General features: G+C 37.4%; 2 protein-coding genes across 2 annotated transcripts; both read left to right on the top strand.

Annotated features, from left to right (window-relative positions):
• The first annotated feature begins 2,322 nt into the window (after positions 1–2,322).
• Positions 2,323–6,877, top strand: nptxrb (neuronal pentraxin receptor b). The gene is made up of 5 exons (XM_084416278.1): positions 2,323–3,236; positions 4,430–4,664; positions 4,743–4,984; positions 5,067–5,246; positions 5,691–6,877. The coding sequence occupies exons 1-5, from the start codon at positions 2,544–2,546 to the stop codon at positions 5,922–5,924; spliced, it is 1,584 nt and encodes a 527-aa protein (XP_084272404.1). The 5' UTR covers positions 2,323–2,543; the 3' UTR covers positions 5,925–6,877.
• Positions 6,878–9,300: 2,423 nt separating this feature from the next.
• On the top strand, positions 9,301–14,368 carry dnal4b (dynein, axonemal, light chain 4b). Its single transcript, XM_084417360.1, has 4 exons — positions 9,301–9,439; positions 9,923–10,005; positions 13,561–13,644; positions 13,732–14,368. Exons 2-4 carry the CDS (start codon positions 9,934–9,936, stop codon positions 13,894–13,896), a joined length of 321 nt encoding a protein of 106 aa, XP_084273486.1. The 5' UTR covers positions 9,301–9,439; positions 9,923–9,933; the 3' UTR covers positions 13,897–14,368.
• Positions 14,369–16,220: the final 1,852 nt, after the last annotated feature.

The raw sequence follows: 16,220 nt of genomic DNA, 5'->3' as shown, positions 1-16,220 counted from the left end.
AAGAAAAATATATGTACAGACAAAGTAACTGTGGAGACAACTGTTGTCATGATGGGGCATATTTTATATATAAAATATATTTTATTTTATAATTTCGCATTTTATGTCATATAACATAATTTCACATTTTAGGTAAAAAAAAAATTCTGCCATATAATCGAACACATCAAACAAAAAAATTGTCAAAGCTTATATATATATATATATATATATATATATATACACACACACACACACACACACAGTGTAATTTGCTCACTTGAATGTTTTTAACTATTTCCACATTTTATTTTATTTTATTTTGGGACTCTTTATTTTACTTATTTGGACGATTAAGTTTTCTTTACTGGCATTTTTGCATATGAAGGATTCTATATATTGTGGTCGTTTTTTATGAGTTTTTTCTGTTTCTTAAATGCTGCCCTTTTTCGAGTGAGTAATTTGCGCTATGATTAAGTTGTATTTAGTGCATACAAAAGTAGTCACGACTCCAAGACCAAGGAGCAACTTTACCTGCGTAAAGTTGGTTATATAGTCTATTTTCAGTGTATTCTTTGAGCTGACTGCAGGGTGAAGAGGGAATAAGGGCACACTTTGGGAACGAGTCGGGGAGGGAAGCCATGAAGCCGGTTTGCCGTGTAAACGGTCACTGATAGACTCTCTTCCACTTTCCACGGTTACAAATCTATTTCTGGAGTTTACGTCGATTCGACAGTAGGTGGCGACGACTGACTGGTCTTTATGAGAGAGTCATCATTTATCCAGCAGATTCGATTAAAAAGGGTGGTATAATGCCCTTTTCACAAGATGTAAAATAATGTGTATGTGAAGTTTTAGCTCAGAATACCCCACAGATATTTTTATGGAGCATGTTAAAGTCACTTTTTGAGGGTGAGCAAAAACGCACCGTTTTGTGTCTATTCCTTTAAATGCAAATGAGCTGCTGCTCCTGGCACAGGGGTTGGAGCTTCAACAGCTTGCACTCAGCACTGAAAATTTCAAAAACGTTTAGCCTTTTATGTTCAAATCGGATTCAGACAATGATGGAGAGACTCAAGAAGAAGTGACGACATGTAGAAAGCAACAGGACGTTTCTGAATGTTTAGTTGGTGAATTTATGTAGCTTATGTGTAGTTATCTTCTAGTCATTGATTAGCATATTCTGTCTTGATAATCTATAAATCGTGTTCAGGGGGCGGGGTTTATGTAAATACTAGGGTTGGTGATGTCACTAACCCGGGAGGAATGTGGTGTAGTCCTTAAAAAGCAATTTCTTTAAAAGCAAATATCTCCCTTTGCTTTGAACTTTAAGCGACGTAACTTTTCAGATGTTGTTTATGCACATACAGCAGCATACACAGGAACTAAAGTTAAAATCATAATCAACCATCCCTTTAATATAACTTCGTTCAGGAATGAAACAAGAGGCGGTGAGTTACTGAATCAACTATTCACTGTCTCAGAATAGAGATGTGCTTTGGCTTTGTTAAAATAGACGAAAATAGACAAAATAATTGACTGTTGTGTCTAAAATATACTACAGTACCTGATAAACACACACACATACACTACTGTTAAAAAAATAAAAAAAATAAAAAAACCTTTATTCAACAAGGATGCATTAAATTGATCAAGAATGACTAAACATTTACATTGTTGAAATTACATTTCAAATAAATGCTCTTCTTTTGACCTTTCTATTAATCAAAGAACCCCAAAAAAGTTGTATTACGGTTTCCACAACAAAATCAATCAGCACAGCTGCATTCAACAATAATAATCATCAGAAAAGTTTCTTGATTATAAAAAATAAATGACACGTGACACTGAAGTCTGGAGTAATTATGCTGAAAATGCAGCTTTGATCACAGGAATAAATTACATTTTAAAATATATTCAAATCGAATGTAGGCTATGTATTTTAAATAGTAATAATAATTCACAATATTACTGTTTTTACTGTATTTTTGATCACATAAATGCAGCCTTTGGTGAGCATAAGATACTTCTTTCAAAAACATTTAAAGATCTATACGACCCCCAAACTATTAAATGGTGTATATTGGGTAAACTTAAAAGGTATACATAAAATTGTGTCCTATACAATCATGCTTGTGTTCAAAATGTAATCACTACATTTTGGTATAACAATTCTATTCACATTATGTTCTAATAGGCTATGCATTTTCTTTTCAGCATCTCAGTCTGTTCGCATGTTCTGCCAAAGCATTCATTGATGATGAAGAGACCAAAAGGTGTTTATTATATCTATGTGACACATGCGTGACACGCATTTTTATCACAGTCTCGCGCGCAGTAGCTATAGTAACCGGTCGGAGGAGCGCGTAGCAACACGAGAGGAGGAGGCACAGCATCATCTACCGAGAGCGAAGGAGAAACAACCGATGCATCGACCTTTATTTCATCCAAACCTGCTTCTGGTGGAGAAAACTGAATGCGATCTCGTTTACATTTTGTTTTGTAATTATTAAACACACTTAAAGGTACATTCAGCGCTTTGATTGTAAATCTCAATTGACGTGATGAAGTTCGTCGTGGTTTTGGTGTCCGCTGGCCTCCTGGCTTTTCTTGGCGTGGGCATCTGCATCATCGCCAGCGTGTATTCGCGATCATCGGCCGCCGCGCCCCAGGCGCTCTCCGACAACAGTTCGCTCTCACTGCTGGAGCCGCTGCCGGGATCCGTGGCGCGCGCCGGCCCGCTCGGAGCTCTCCATGGTGCTGAATCCTATGAAGGAGGCGGGTTGGACATCGGCCTGGAGATACCGTCGCTCAATGAATTGAGCACTGGGGACGTGACTGGGCCGAGTCCCAAACAGTTCACCCTCGATCGACTCATTTGTACCCCTGTTCCCATCAGTGATTGCAAATCAAGGGATTTGAGACAACAAGCCGATGACCCGTTTGTCGACGAGGAGGACTGGAGCCTCCGCATCACTGCTGAGGAGCTCCGACAGATCGTCATGCAACAAAACGACCAAATCCTCATTGACCAGAAGACCATCACGGAGCTAACCGGGAAGCTCACGGAGTGTGAGAACGGACTGGAGGAGAGGACTCTGCACGAGCGGAGTATGGGAGTGTGGGCGAGCAACCGGCGCCACATGGCCGGGGATGATGTGAGCAGCTCGGTTGCAGTACAGCTGCAGACGGCGCGGGCTGTGGAGGAACTGGAGAGAGCGATTCTTCAACTTAAAGATCGCATAGAGAAGTTGGAGGTTGGTAATAATAATAAATTATTTAAGACTTGACAGTATCATTCTCTGTCTGAAAGGGAATTTGGTGCTGGGGCAGGGGAAACAGTTTTGTAAATAAACTTGTTTGCAAAGATGCATCAAAATGCTTGGGGATTTTGGGGAGAAGTGTCCCTGTTCACAGATATTGTAGTATGTCTCTGTGTCTCTTTCTCACCTTGACAGTGATTCCTTTCCCCTCCATCTTGTTCATCTCCTGAAAGGCATATACATAAATCATGAGGGAGGAGAGAATAGTACAGGTTCTCAGCTACACCTGATTTGTAGATGTTGTGATATAGACTCATGGATCAGAGTTGTTATTGTTAACTAAAACTAAAACAACTATTAAAAATCGTTTTTATTAATTGAAATAAAGCTGGAATAAAATAAAATAAAAATATTAAATGGGAAACTGGTCAACTAACTGAAATTAAATAAGTTGAAGTACTAAAATTGCTAAAATTATAACTGAAATAGAAAATACATTTAAAGCTAAATAGAAAAAAACTAAAATTACAAAAAGTCAAATTTAAACGTCTATTTTAAAATATTTCAAATAATAAAATATACATACTACTAAAATAACAATGTTACGGATTAGTATATTCAATAATGAAAATTCTGTCATCATTTAAAGAGGTTAAAGGAAATATCTTGATTTTATGCTAGATTTCCTGTTCATTAGGGCAACATTTATTTAGCATTGAAACATGCATTTTCTGCAAAGCTGCTTTGAAACTATATGTATTGTGAAAAGAGCTATACAAATAAATGTGAATTGAATTTACTCAACCTTATGTCGTTCCAAAGCCATATGACTCTATTCTAAGGAACAATATGCTTTGAAGAATGTAGTGGTTGCTCTTTTCTATGCAGTTAGAAGGAGCGTCCAAGCTTCCAAAAGGATGTAAAAGCAACATAAAAGCTTTAAAAAGGTAGTTTGTACAACTCATGCATCATATTCCAAGTCTTCTAAAAACAATAGTTGTTTGAGGATCAGAAATAATACTAACATCAGCTCTTGCTCTCTTTGAATGCGAAAAGTTTTTCTAATTCAACAGCACATTATTTTTCAAGTTCTTGTAATGCAAATTAATCTAATATAATCAGATAAACACGCTAAACAGGATACATTAGGTTTTGCAATAATGACCTCTTGCATAATTCTCTCTCAGTTGGAAATCGGCCCTGCAGCGTTGAACCACACTGAGCACACTGTGAGCACATTGGGGAGCGTAGTGGTGGGCGAGCCTGGCAGGCCTGTGGAGGATTTGGAGGGAGAGCTGGAAAAGAAGATTAGACTGCTGGAGAAGGAGAGGAAGAACCTGCGCAAAGAGACCCAGAGCCACCACCAGCACATCGACCAGGGACTCAACACCCTGCAAGAGCGTATTGCAGAGCTGGAACAGAGTAAGGAGGAGGGTTGGGACCAACTCAGGGGAAAGGGGGTGAAATTGTCTCTCGATTTTAAACTCATTTTCTCCTCAGGTCTTACAGATTACAGTTACCCCCAAGGGTATAAACTTTCCTTCCCCGTGCGGACTAACTACATGTATGGGCTTGTCAGGCGGAATATTCCAGAGATGTACGCCTTCACAGCATGTCTGTGGCTCAAGCCTGCCGAGAGTGGAATTGGGACACCATTTTCCTATGCTGTACCCGAACAACCCAATGAAATTGTCCTGTTGCAGGGAATTCATAATCCTGCAGAACTACTCATCAATGATAAGGTAAGACACATCGCCACACCTTCCATCCGCAGCAACCTTGCAGAATACAGTTGATGGACTCAACCGTTCCCTCCATTTACAGGTGGCACAGCTGCCTCTATCTTTGCCGCAGGGCATCTGGCAGCACATATGTGTGAGTTGGACCCTACGGGATGGAGTTTGGAAAGCATATCAAGGCGGAAAGTTGAGAGGACGGGGTGAAGGGTTATCCGCATGGCACCCAATCAAATCCGGGGGCGTCTTGGTATTGGGACAGGAACAGGTGAGCAAAACAGGGAGTTCTGGAAGAGTCTGAATACACCCTCGAAAGTACACCTTCACTCTCAGAAAAAATTGCTACAATCTTAACCTTTAGGAGTGCAACAGCTTGTCAATGGGGCAGTGCCCTTCGCACCCCTAAAAGTTTAGTAGCACCCTAAATGGTACATTTTTCAACTCTAAGCTACTAACAAGCACCTTTTAGGGGTAGATAAGGTACAAAGTTGTCCTTTTACTGCACCAGTGACAAGCTGTTTTACCCCTTAAGGTACAATTGTTGGACTTTTTTTCCCTGACATTGTTTGCGTCCTTCAGGAGGTGTACCTTTGAGGGTACTACCCTTTGACAAGGTGTTGTTCCTTGAAGGTACCATTTCTGCATATTATTTTTGATGCAACATTGTGTTTATCAATGTGTAACCCTTCGGCTCTCCTTGGCTTCACTGCAGGACACCCTTGGTGGGCGGTTTGACGCATCCCAGGCTCTTGTTGGGGAGCTTTCATTATTTAACCTTTGGGACCGGGTGTTGTCGCCAACAGAAGTGGCCGCTCTGGCGGCTTGCCCAGAATCGCCACGGCTGGGGAACGTGGTGCCCTGGACGGACCGAGATGTGGACGTGTTTGGTGGAGCTGTCAAGGACCACGTGGACCCCTGTGTTCAGAGCTCCCATCCCCGGCAATGAACGGGACCATGGGTTCATACCTTTCTTTTTTAAGGAGGTGGTAAATAAGAAAAAAAAAAGGCTTGAAATGTATGACAATTGTGCTGTGGTCCCGGTCCCGGTCTATATAAAGAATGTATTTACGGTAGAGCTACACTCTCTCTGAGTGTTCGTTTCTGCAGTAAAGGGATTTGTCTGTGTGTGTGATTGTGTTCGTTCGGATAGAGCTGCTGCCGAAGGCTTTTAAAGGCCTGTTTGTGTCTCGTGTTGCTTGTGTTATTTCATGCCCTTCTTAAAGCATTACCGCACACTGGTCCCTTCAGATTTAGAGAATGTTTTTCTAATAAGATGGATCTGGCTCATTATCACAGCACTTGTCTTGCTCTTGTTTCATTATTTGTGTAAAGTGGAGCTTTCGCTTCTTTCCCAGAGCAGCATTTTGCTTTCTTGTTTTTATTTCCAGTTCCTTAGGGTCACTTTCAGTCCGGCAGCACCTAAAGGTGTACAACGTCTTATCTTTATCAGAACATGTCTTAAAATTTTGTTATTTTTGCATCTGGTGAAATGGGTACTTACTCTGAGTCTGCAATGTATTTTCTCTCACAGGTTCAGCGAGATCCAAAAATATTTGAACCAAAATGTGTTATTTGAAGCTTAGTATCTTAAACGTCACACAAAATTTTGAAGATCTGATATGCAGCCCACTCACTATGAAAATATGAATGTAAAACAGTATTTAGCATCTTGTCTTGTTACCTTTGCATTGTACCTATAGCCCTCCTTGCCCCATCACAGAGAAAAGCTTAGGGAAGTGCCTGTCTGTTTATTTGACTCTTGCAATTGGTTGATGATCAGCTGTAATGTCAGTGTAGTGCTTCTTCATATTTGCACCACCAAGGATCTATGATATTGTGACAAATGTGGATGAAAATATTAAAAACGTGAAGAAAATAAATACGAGAGTGCATTGTCTTAAATTGGATTTATCATTCACTACTCCTAGACCAATCCAAAGCAAAACATGTACATGAAGTAACACTGTACACAATGAGATTATAATTGGCTCAATGGTTAGAATGAAAATTTATGCAAATCCTGGTTATTTTCATTCTCATCCTCTCATTCACCCTCTTCATGCTGCTGCTGAATTATAGATGTGTGTTTATCACCCCCTCCATCACACTCACGTCACATCCCACCAGAAACCTTTTCTTATCTCTCTCTGTGTGTGCATTTCCTCTGCTCTGTACAATCTGTATTTGCCATTTCAATTCATTTCATCGTTTCAATAATGTTTAAAGTTTAACAATCATAAGCAAGCAGCTGGGCAAGAAAAAAAAAAAAATACCATAACAAGGATGGGGTACAAAGGCTACCTTTATTCCCTGCTGTTTGACACATTCATAAAGTGACTATTTTCTGGTAACGCTCTGTAAGTGTCACTGTGTTCAATGCGCAGCCAGACTCCCATCTGTTGCAAGCCTCTTCTCTTCTTCCCGTAAGGTACTAACTTCCTTTTATATTCTTGCTCACATCAGAGGTTAGATTATCCCCTCCCCCTGCTTTTATTTGTAAATCTATCTAGTAACTGAAAATCCCCTATAATCCACAAATCAAAGCATGGTCTGTCTGGGAAACTCACGGAAAGCTTTTAGATGATCAAACGCTGTGCCGCAAAATCCGAATGCATTTAAATAATGTATATCCTAACCTACAAATGGCTAGCTTAATGCTGTCCCTGAATACTAAATTGGGTTATAGGAGAAAGTATTTAAAATAATTTGAGCTTTATTGCACTGTTGTAAAGTTTATCTGCTGTTAACTTTTAACCGCAGGGCACGTCTATAATTCATGCCTTTTATTTGACTGAAATGGGGAACTAAAAAGGTTTTTATTAGGTCAAGTAAGTGATTATTTTACACAAAAAAAAATGACAGTACTGCAGTAGTGTGAATTGCAATGTAATATAACATAACTGTAAACTCTTGCTGACAGGTCTCAGATCAGCGTGACAGTTATCTGGGCCAAACTCAGCAGCTGTGCACAGATGTATCTAGAGCTTAATGCAGGTCAGTAAAAAGTGAGAGAAAACAACAAAGATGAATGTGTGGTGGGACGGATGCAGCATCTAGAGGGCAGTTTTCATCATGCAGTGCAGGGGTTGAATGGGGACGTGACACAGCTGCTGTCTGGGCTCATAAAATACTGAGCTTAAATGGATAGTTTACATGTTGTGTGGATAGAAGATGTGTAAATACACTGTAAAAAATGTATAACCCTCCCAAATAAAAAATTTCAAGTGACCGATAACATCTAAATTTTTCAATTGGCCCAAGTGAAAATCTGTAAATTTAATTTTATAATTTACAGAATTTCACTTGGGCCAATTGAAAAATGTAGATGTTATCGGTCACTTGAAATTTTTGATTTGGGAGGGTTAGAAATGTTTTACAGTGTATGCAGTTTTGGAATGACATAATAACATAATATTCATTTTTGGTTGAATTATTTTAAAAAGCAAGTTATAATGTTTATTATATATTTTAAAGTCACTGTGAAAGTTAACAATTCTTTTTTTTTTTTTTTTAAGGAATATTGCAGTATTTATTATACATGATTTGTCAGTGCACATCATGTTACTAAAATCCATGTGCCCTTAATCCTAAATCAAAATAACTTCCTCTCCCTCTTGCAGTGACATCTCTTCTTTTCTTTGATGATGCGTTTACTGGCACGAGGGCGGGGCAACCTGTCACTCACATGAGATTGACCAATAGCAAACCAGCCATCCAAACGATTTGCAATGGACAAAAACCAAGTCCCGCCCTACATTTGTTCTTGTTTGAGAAGCCATTTAACTCGGATATATGTCACATTCGGGAAGTAAAGATTATCATGACTTCTGATTCGTGCTGACTTATACATAACAGATGTGATCCGTTGGATGTTTTAAAGTAACCTTTTTAAGAATACACCAATGAAATTACCATTATTTATTACTCAACGCTACAAGAACAAGAAGTATTAGCCTACATTATTAACACAATTAGCTGCAATTAGCTCTGTATTTTCTTTAAAAAATTAAATAAAAATAAAAATAGCATAATGTATAGGCTGTTAATCTTTACATTCCATATCATACACCCCAGTTTTCTTGAGTAAATCTTGAGTAAATGCAATGATAATAAAACAAATTCAAAATAGTTTCTTCCCCCCCCCCCCCCCCAAAAAAAAACATTATTAACTGTATAAATCCTATGTAGTATTTTCAGATACATCTTTAATGTGCATTTTCCATGCTTTGTCCCAATAGACATTACGAAATAAAGAAAATCTCGCCAAATGACAAAATACAGGTGCATGACGTGGTCTTGAACTCCTTGACCGACACGCCAAAGGACCAATCAAGAGTAGCTTCTTTTTGCGAGAGGCGGGGCTACGCTCTCAGCTGACGCGCAGGAGTGGTTGCTATGGTGGACATGTCTCCTTAGCGACGTCGGTTTAAGCTCATATAACTTGAGTTTTCTTTCACTACGGTACGTAAATGTCTCTTCACACCTTCCGCGTTCGTTTATATGCAACGTTAAATGCTTAGATAGTGAAAAGACTTATGGAAATAAAAGCTAGAGACCGAGCAAATCAAGTGAGCTAAGTTAACAATGCTAACGAGCTAGCAGGTTTTCTAATATTATACTGTTTGCTTTCCAAAGCAAAGCTAGCTTCATAAACATGCAGAACTATTAGTAACCACCTTAAAATATGCTTTTATATTTCATTTATATTATCAAAAAAAGTACTATGGTATTAACGTTGTTTGGACAATGTAACTTACCATGGTAATATCATGTCATTAAACCCTTATAATAGAAATGTCATTGTATTCTTTGAAGTACGTTTGCTGTACTATAGTATATATCAAAATACCATGGTATTAATGATACCACAGTTTCCCATACCCATCTTAGATTTATTAGATATGATTTCTGGTATCTTACATCTGTTAATGTTTCCTCATCTAGAGCTTAACATCATGGCAGAGACAGTTGATGGCAAGAAGGACGAGGCAGACTATAAGAGACTACACAGCTTTCCTCTCATACGGGTAAAAACTGTTGCTTAAATAGATTTTAATTTTCCTGGATCTCATTATATTAGGTTCAAATTCTGGGTGTGAGTTTTATGGTGCTTGTCAAATACAATTCACCAAAAATCACACTTTGGAAACCAGCAAAAATCTGGTAAAAACCATTAACATTTAAAACTTCTCACACACTACAAAAAGAAAAAAAGGGAACACTTTACATACAATAAGGTCTCATTTGTTAACACTAGTTTGTATTAACTAACATAAACTAACAACGAGCAATACATTTGTTACTGTATTTATTAATCTTTGTTTAAAATTTAGTTTAATACAAAACTTTATTCATGTTAATTCACACTGCATTAACTAATGTTAAAGGGATTCTCCACTTTTTTTGGAAATAGGCTCAGATCATATAGGCTAGATCATTGAATCGGACAAGACCATTAGCATCTCTCTCAAAAAAATGACCAAAGAGTTTCGATATTTTTCCTATTTAAACCTTGAATCTTCTGTAGTTACATTGTGTACTAAGACCGACGATAAATGAAAAGTTGCGATTTTCCAGGCTGATATGGCTAGGAACTATACTCTCATTCCTGCGTAATAATCAAGAAACTTTGCTGCCGTACCATGAGTCCAGCAGGCGTAATGATATGACGAAGTTTGTCTAACCTATTAGACCTATTTTCAGGCGCTGCGTCATATCATTACGCCTGCTGGACTCATGGTACGGCAGCAAAGTTTCTTGATTATTACGCAGGAATGAGAGTATAGCCTAGTTCCTAGCCATATCAGCCTAGAAAATCGCAACTTTTCATTTATCGTCGGTCTTAGTACACGATGTAACTACAGAAGATTCAAGGTTTAAATAGGAAAAATATCGAAACTTTTTTTTGAGAGAGATGCTAATGGTCTTGTCCGATTCAATTATCTATGCTAAGCTATGCTAAAAGTGGTACCGCCAGACCCGGAGATCGGCTGAATGGATTCGAAAATGGTAAAACTCAACTGTTTAACTCTGGGGGAGTTGTAAAATTAGCCTATTTCCAAAAAAAGTGGAGTATCCCTTTAACAAAAACAACTTTTGTATTTATGTATTAGTAAATGTTGAAATTAACATGAACTAAGATTAATAAATGCTGTATTTTTCATTCTTAGTTCATTTGAACTATAGATAACTAATGTTAACTTATGACACTATACTGTGAAGTTTTTACAAAAAACAAACAAACATGAGAACATTTAAAGTATAAAATCATTATACAAATAATTTTTTTTTACAAGTTATAAATATTATAAACTATAGAAGCTTCTTTCCGCCACAGAATTAAAAAAAAGGTATTTCTCACAATTCCACCTTTTTTCCTCACAATTGCAATTTTTATATCTCACATCTCTTAATTTTTCTCTCTTTATAGCTCGCAATTGCAAAATAATATCTCGCGATTCTGATAAAAAAATGTACAAAAAAAGCCAGAATGACCTTTTTAATTTTTCAGAATTTTCAGAATTGTAAGACATAAACTCACAGTTGAGTGTTACAAAGTTTGAATTAGTGTTGTCACGAATCACGATACCAAAATTATTGTTTCGATACCGATACCAAGTCAAGAATTGTGATTTCGATATTTTTTCGATACTTTTCCTGAAAAGGGAGAAACACTCTCAAATATCATTGCTGTGCTTTATTTTAAAACCGGGACAACATTCTAATCATATAACACACTAATAAATGAACATATGAACAGCAGATATATTAAACATTTGAAAAAAAATATGAAATATAAAAATATAAAAAATAAATTAGGGCAATGACATTCAAGGTAAAAAATTTTTACATTTAGCAGCATTATCTCAGTTATCATAAGAAACATAAGAGTTACCGGTAATAACTTTATCTTGATTATGAACTTTGAATAAAAATACGAACAGCGATTATATTAAACCATGTTTAATATTGGTAACATATGATAAGCCTCATTGGTGATATATTTGACATATGGGGAGAGAGTTGTGGAAGGCCTATACTTCATGTTAAACATAAATATATAGCAGCAAAGACAACGTCGGCAGTGTTGACGGCAAAATAGGCTACAGAATATTTCGTTCTGTATTGAGGTGCAATATTTGAAAATCGATAATATTTTTTTTTAAATTACATTTATATCTGCATTTATGTCAAAACCTAGACTTTCAAACATCAAAATGTCATTTATTAATATGCATTCTTGTCAAAATGACATAGAAACATCTTTTCCTATTCTATTTTACCTGGAAACGCTTCCAACACACTTGCGTGTCGCGTGAAAAATAGGCGTCGGTTCTATTCTAGCATGCACGCGTTTTCCGCGCGGCTCAGGCGCGTGTCACGCAGGCAGTGTGCTAGCTCTTAACATGGGAGCTGAAATAAAAACGGACACGCCACGCAGCCAGTGTGTCGCCGGCCTTACAAATCTGGAACACGGTCATTCTTCGAAGTATCGATACTAATAAATTTAGGTATTGTGACGGTTTTAATTTCCGAGAATCGCGATACTTTTGAAGTATCGGTGCACCGTGCAACACTAGTTTGAATTGCGAGATATAGAAAATTCTGTGGGGAAAAAAAGTCTGAATTGTGAGGTAAAAAGTTGCAATTAACTTTTTTATTTCTGTCTGTCAAATGAATAAATGTAAATGTCAATTAGAGCTGCACGATTAATCGTTAAAAGATTACAGTCTCGATTGAAACACACATGCGATCTTATTCCTAAATGTCAACGGTTCTTCTGTGTCTATTAAACCTTTGACAAAATCACACCAGAACATTCAGATCTGCGTTTGCGCTGCCGCATAGAAAGCAGTTGCCATGTATAGGTATTAAACAGCTTCACAGTCTTTTCAAAATCACTGTATCATTATTTCTGTGCTACAAATATTCATAATATCATAGAAGTACTTGGATAAAAGTTTATTGTTCAGACATAAACACTGATGTCTACTGTAGTGATTAAAACAGAGCAAATATTTACGTTAAATAACGATTGTAGCGATTACATCGTTACACCAGTAGGTGGCGACAAGTGACTGTTAAAATTGTATTAGTCACTGAATCATTCACTCAAGAGATTAGTTCAAAAACGCTGATTCATCCAGTAATGAAACATGAAGTATTTATGAGCGAGTCATTGAATAATTTATTACATTTTTTTTTTTTTTTCAATTATTCATTCAAATGAATAAAACATTTTAAATAGACTGCAGCAATTAACATTTTGTCAGAACCTCTAGTAAATTACGTTGTTTTGTTTAGTTGTCTGTTCAGAATCATGGGAGAATCGCAAACTCTATTTGAAACCAAAAATCGTGATTTTCAGTTTGTCCAGAATCATATAGCTCTACTGTCAATAGTACCCTCAGACAGTATGTGGGAAACTGGCATAACAAAAAAAGGGTTTATTTTGTGTCTGTGCAGCTGCCTTTAACCATGAAATATGCGGGTCGAAACATTATAATTATAATATAAATTTCATCAAACCACCAAAAATCGATGTGGGTCAAATTGAGCCGCTACATGTATTTCCTCCACAGCACACAGATATGGCTGAGGAGATGCGGGTGGAAACCATGGAGCTCTGCGTCACGGCGTGCGAGAAGTTTGCCTCTAATAATGAGGTTAGCTCACATTCCCATCTAGGAGAAGTAGTTGAGATATTAATAAGATCTCCTTTGTGATTCCTAACGTTATTTCCTTCTCAACAGAGCGCCGCTAAAATGATTAAGGAGTCGATGGATAAGAAGTTTGGGAACTCTTGGCATGTGGTGATTGGCGAGGGCTTTGGTTTCGAAATTACACACGAAGTGAAGAATCTTCTTTACATGTTCTTCGGTGGAAGTTTGGCGGTGTGCGTATGGAAGTGTTCCTAACTCAAAACACTGAATGACTCAGTTTTCACGTGCTTGCTGACTTTATAAAGGATGTGCCACAAGTATGCATATGTTTCTTTATTGTTTGATTATATATCCTGTACTGAACAGGGTGCATCATTTTGTACATTTTATTTTGAATGTAGCATTTTATGTTTTCATCTTCATATTAACAGTTGGCTTGACAGGCCATCTGTGGGTTTTATTGTCCATCTCTGCCACTCCTTTTCTCCATCTGTCTCCTTTCTGTCCGTCCTGTTTATCATTTCTATGCCTTCCATTTTTTTCTGAATGGATAAAGTATTTTTATAAGACAAAATGCTATTTTTTAAATTAATATGTGAATACGTATAATCTGTTTTTAATATTTCCGATATTTTATAAGAGTTGTAAATTTTGCACAACTGCAATGTGTTTTTGTTTTTATTAATGACTATTATGTCTTGTGTAATAAAACCCCAATAGAAGTGAACCTCTTTTGTTCCTTTTTATCTTACACTCTTAAAAATAAAGTTACTTAAGGGAGGTTGTTTGCACCATATGCCATTAACTAACTATTTTTGGTTCCCCAAAGAACCTTTCAATGGACAGTTGTTAAAAAAAAAAAAAAAAAAATCTTTGAATGAAAAACATTCACTTTTGCTGTGAAACGGCCTTTAACATTTGACAAAATATACCTTTTTTTTCTTGTTATTAAAGGGATACTCCACTTTTTTTGGAAATAGGCTCATTTTACTCCTCCCCCAGAGTTAAACAGTTGAGTTTTACCGTTTTCGAATCCATTCAGCCGATCTCCGGGTCTGGGGGTCCCACTTTTAGCATAGCTTAGCATAATGAATTGAACCGGACAAGACCATTAGCATCTCTCTCAAAAAAATTAACAAAGAGTTTCGATATTTTTCCTATTTAAAACTTGACTCTTCTGTAGTTACATCGTGTACTAAGACCGACGGAAAATGAAAAGTTGCAATTTTCTAGGCTGATATGGCTAGGAACTATACTCTCATTCCTGCGTAATAATCAAGAAACTTTGCTGCAGTACCATGGGTGAAGCAGGCGTAATGATATGACGCAGCGCATGCCGCCTGATAATAGGCTACCGAGCTGGGGACTATTATCAGGCGCTGCGTCATATCATTACGCCTGCTCGACTCATGGTACGGCAGCAAAGTTTCTTGATTATTACGCAGGAATGAGAGTATAGTTCCTAGCCATACCAGCCTAGAAAATCGCAACTTTACATTTTCCATCGGTCTTAGTACACGATGTAACTACAGAAGAGTCAAGTTTTAAATAGGAAAAATATCGAAACTCTTTGTTATTTGTTTTGAGAGAGATGCTAATGGTCTTGTCCGGTTCAATTCATCATGCTAAGCTATGCTAAAAGTGGGACCCCCAGACCCGGAGATCGGCTGAATGGATTCCAAAATGATAAAACTCAACTGTTCAACTCTGGGGGAGTTGTAAAATGAGCCTATTTCCAAAAAAAGTGGAGTATCCCTTTAAGAACTGAACAAGCCAGCCCAGGTGAGGAAAAAGTAATCCAAAAGTAACAGCATTACTATCCAATATAAAGTAACTAAGTAACTCAATTAGATGCCTTTTTAGTGAGTAACGCAATATTGGTACTAGGGATGTGGTCGAAGCTAAATCCGAATTCGGAAATGCACGGAAAATGAGTAATACATTCTACGCCCTAAAGGGACATGGTTAGTCTTGCTGCGGTAGTCGGTTACATACAGTACATCAGATTTCTCTTCTCACTTGAAGATAGCGCATTCAAAAAGCAATTTCAATACCACTCATATTGATCCCTGATTCCCTCAAATTATGTAAAAAATAATTACCTATGTAATTGTGAGAGGAACACAAAAGCATTGAAATTGTTCGTATTCGTGCACATCCCTAATTGTAACATTAGCCTACATGTAAAAGTAACTTTCCCCAACACTGCTTTTAAATGGTTGTCTTTGGAGAAAAATACCATGATCCTTTGGTCTAAACCACATCCTGTGTCGGGCAGTTGATTTATTTTGTTTAGCCTATATGTATGCGTTGAGTGGATCTAAGTGGTTTTAAAGAGCATGGGTTCAAATGTTGAGTTGCTGAGGCTCATTTTATTGACACATTATTGCACAAGGGAGTGTAGAAATCTGGCTCAGAGCATCTGTTTACACACACACACACACACTGACCTGCTGTCAGGTTACTGTGCCCTCCTTCCCATATACACACAGTAACCTTTCTTTGCTCACCTTCATACCTACAGCAAAAGTACATCCACTTGTGCATCAGGTATTGCACATTATGCTTAAGTAATAATT

The sequence above is a fragment of the Rutilus rutilus genome (genome assembly GCF_951802725.1).
Source record: "Rutilus rutilus genome assembly, chromosome: 8".
In the NCBI taxonomy this organism is placed as follows: Eukaryota; Metazoa; Chordata; class Actinopteri; order Cypriniformes; family Leuciscidae; genus Rutilus; species Rutilus rutilus.
This window is presented reverse-complemented; position numbering and strand designations above follow the sequence as displayed.

Excerpts from the sequence above, each read along its gene's own strand:
- nptxrb (XM_084416278.1), top strand. The coding sequence starts at position 2,544 with ATGAAGTTCGTCGTGGTTTTGGTGTCCGCTGGCCTCCTGGCTTTTCTT. Across the intron at positions 4,665-4,742 it reads TATTGCAGAGCTGGAACAGA|GTCTTACAGATTACAGTTAC; the intron begins GTAAGGAGGAGG and ends TTTTCTCCTCAG. Across the intron at positions 4,985-5,066 it reads AACTACTCATCAATGATAAG|GTGGCACAGCTGCCTCTATC; the intron begins GTAAGACACATC and ends CTCCATTTACAG.
- dnal4b (XM_084417360.1), top strand. The coding sequence starts at position 9,934 with ATGGCAGAGACAGTTGATGGCAAGAAGGACGAGGCAGACTATAAGAGA. Across the intron at positions 10,006-13,560 it reads ACAGCTTTCCTCTCATACGG|CACACAGATATGGCTGAGGA; the intron begins GTAAAAACTGTT and ends TTTCCTCCACAG. Across the intron at positions 13,645-13,731 it reads AGTTTGCCTCTAATAATGAG|AGCGCCGCTAAAATGATTAA; the intron begins GTTAGCTCACAT and ends CCTTCTCAACAG.